The sequence below is a fragment of the Myotis lucifugus genome, unplaced genomic scaffold (genome assembly GCF_000147115.1).
Source record: "Myotis lucifugus unplaced genomic scaffold, Myoluc2.0 scaffold_119, whole genome shotgun sequence".
Taxonomy (NCBI): Eukaryota; Metazoa; Chordata; class Mammalia; order Chiroptera; family Vespertilionidae; genus Myotis; species Myotis lucifugus.
Window position 1 is genome coordinate 3,824,389 of NW_005871167.1, and position 1,616 is coordinate 3,826,004.

Genomic DNA, 1,616 nt, shown 5'->3' on the forward strand with positions numbered 1-1,616 from the left:
GTTCTTCCTTATATTTGTCTTTCTCTTTTCCAACTTGTCAAGATTTGTCTTTGCGTTCAAGAAATTTTTTTCTGATCTTTGTCCAGTTTTAGCCTGGTGATGACCACCTTGCTGGGGTGAATGCCCACCTGGACAGTTGTGCTGTTAGCCTTCTCACACTGCACCCGCTCCATGTAGATGACATATTTCTTTCTGTACACCTGCACTACCTTGCCGATTTGCTGACCTTTGTAGTGTACTCGAACCCCGTGGACCTCATCGCCCTTGCGGACGGGCATGGAGCAGATGTGGTACTTCTGCCGCAGCTCCTCGGAGAGCCGGGAAGACGTGATCTTGGGCACTGCTGAATATCATACTCTACTGGCCTTCCAATGTCTCTTTTGCACTTTTATGCTAATTGCTGTTTGCTTTTGCCTCCAGCGGAGGTCTTTATGTTCATTAAAGAGTCATAATCCTTCTGTTCATATCCTTGAAAGCTTGTTTTACTTGCTTATTTCTTAGAGTGTAAATGAATGGGTTCAACAAAGGGGCTACTGAGGTATTGAGCAGATCGACTCCCTTATTGAAGGCAATTCCCTCTTTTGCTGAGGGTTTTATGTACATGAAGATGCAGCTGCCATAAGAGAGGGAGATGACAATCATGTGGGAAGAACACGTGGAAAAGGCCTTTTTCCTTTGCTGAGCAGAGGGGATCTTCAGGATGGTCCAGATGATGTTTGTATAGGAGATACTCACCAGCACCAGAGTGACCACCACGGTCACAAATGCTAAAATAAAGTCAACCAGCTCCAGGATTGTTGTGTCTGAGCATGATATCTCTATGAGGGGTCCATAGTCACAATAATAATGATTGAGTATGTTGGAGGCACAGAAATCCAGCTGACTGGTCAGGATGATTGGGGATATGATGATCAGGAAACCACCTAGCCAGGAGCAGAGAACCAGCTGGGTGCAAACCCTGCTGCTCATGATGGTTGTGTAATGCAGGGGTTTACATATGGCCACATAGCGGTCATAAGCCATGGCAGCCAGAAAGTAAAACTCTGTGGCCCCGAACAATATGGCAAAGAAATACTGAGTTAAGCAACCAGCAAAGCTGATGCTCTTCTTCCCAGTTAAGATGCTGAACAGTAGCCTAGGAGTAAAAGTGGTTGTGAAGGAAATTTCTAAAAAGGAGAAATTCCGGAGGAAGAAATACATGGGAGTCTGGAGGTGGGAGTCCAGTAGTGTGAGGGTGATGATGGTCAGGTTTCCAATAATACTAAATATGTAGGTCAGGAAGAGAAGTATAAAGATGACAAGTTGAATTTCTGGGATGTCTGTTAGTCCCAGAAGAATGAATTCTGTCAGAAAAGTTTGGTTTTTCATCACTAACTTTTACAGCCTAGGAAGGCACAAAGGAACAAAGTTGGTGTTTAGAAGGGAAGAAGAGCAAGGAACATTCAGGAGAGGTTAAGGCTTTTTTGTTGAATTGATTCAACTCTTCCCCCAGCCCCTCTCCCCCCCTGTCCAATTTGACTCAAGTGAGATTTTCTATTGGATAGAGGCTGCCTCTTCCCAAGAATTTTTGTTAGATTCCCACATAGGAGGATTTTTCTCCATGGCTCCTTTTCAGG

At 44.6% G+C, this 1,616-nt stretch overlaps 1 protein-coding gene across 1 annotated transcript; it reads right to left on the reverse strand.

Annotated features, from left to right (window-relative positions):
• Positions 1 to 438: 438 nt before the first annotated feature.
• On the reverse strand, positions 439 to 1,368 carry LOC102428605 (olfactory receptor 6C4-like). The gene has a single exon (XM_006093700.1). The coding sequence runs from the start codon at positions 1,366 to 1,368 to the stop codon at positions 439 to 441; it is 930 nt and encodes a 309-aa protein (XP_006093762.1).
• Positions 1,369 to 1,616: the final 248 nt, after the last annotated feature.

What these genes read in the sequence shown, in the direction of transcription:
- LOC102428605 (XM_006093700.1), bottom strand. Translation starts at nt 1,368, where the DNA reads ATGAAAAACCAAACTTTTCTGACAGAATTCATTCTTCTGGGACTAACA.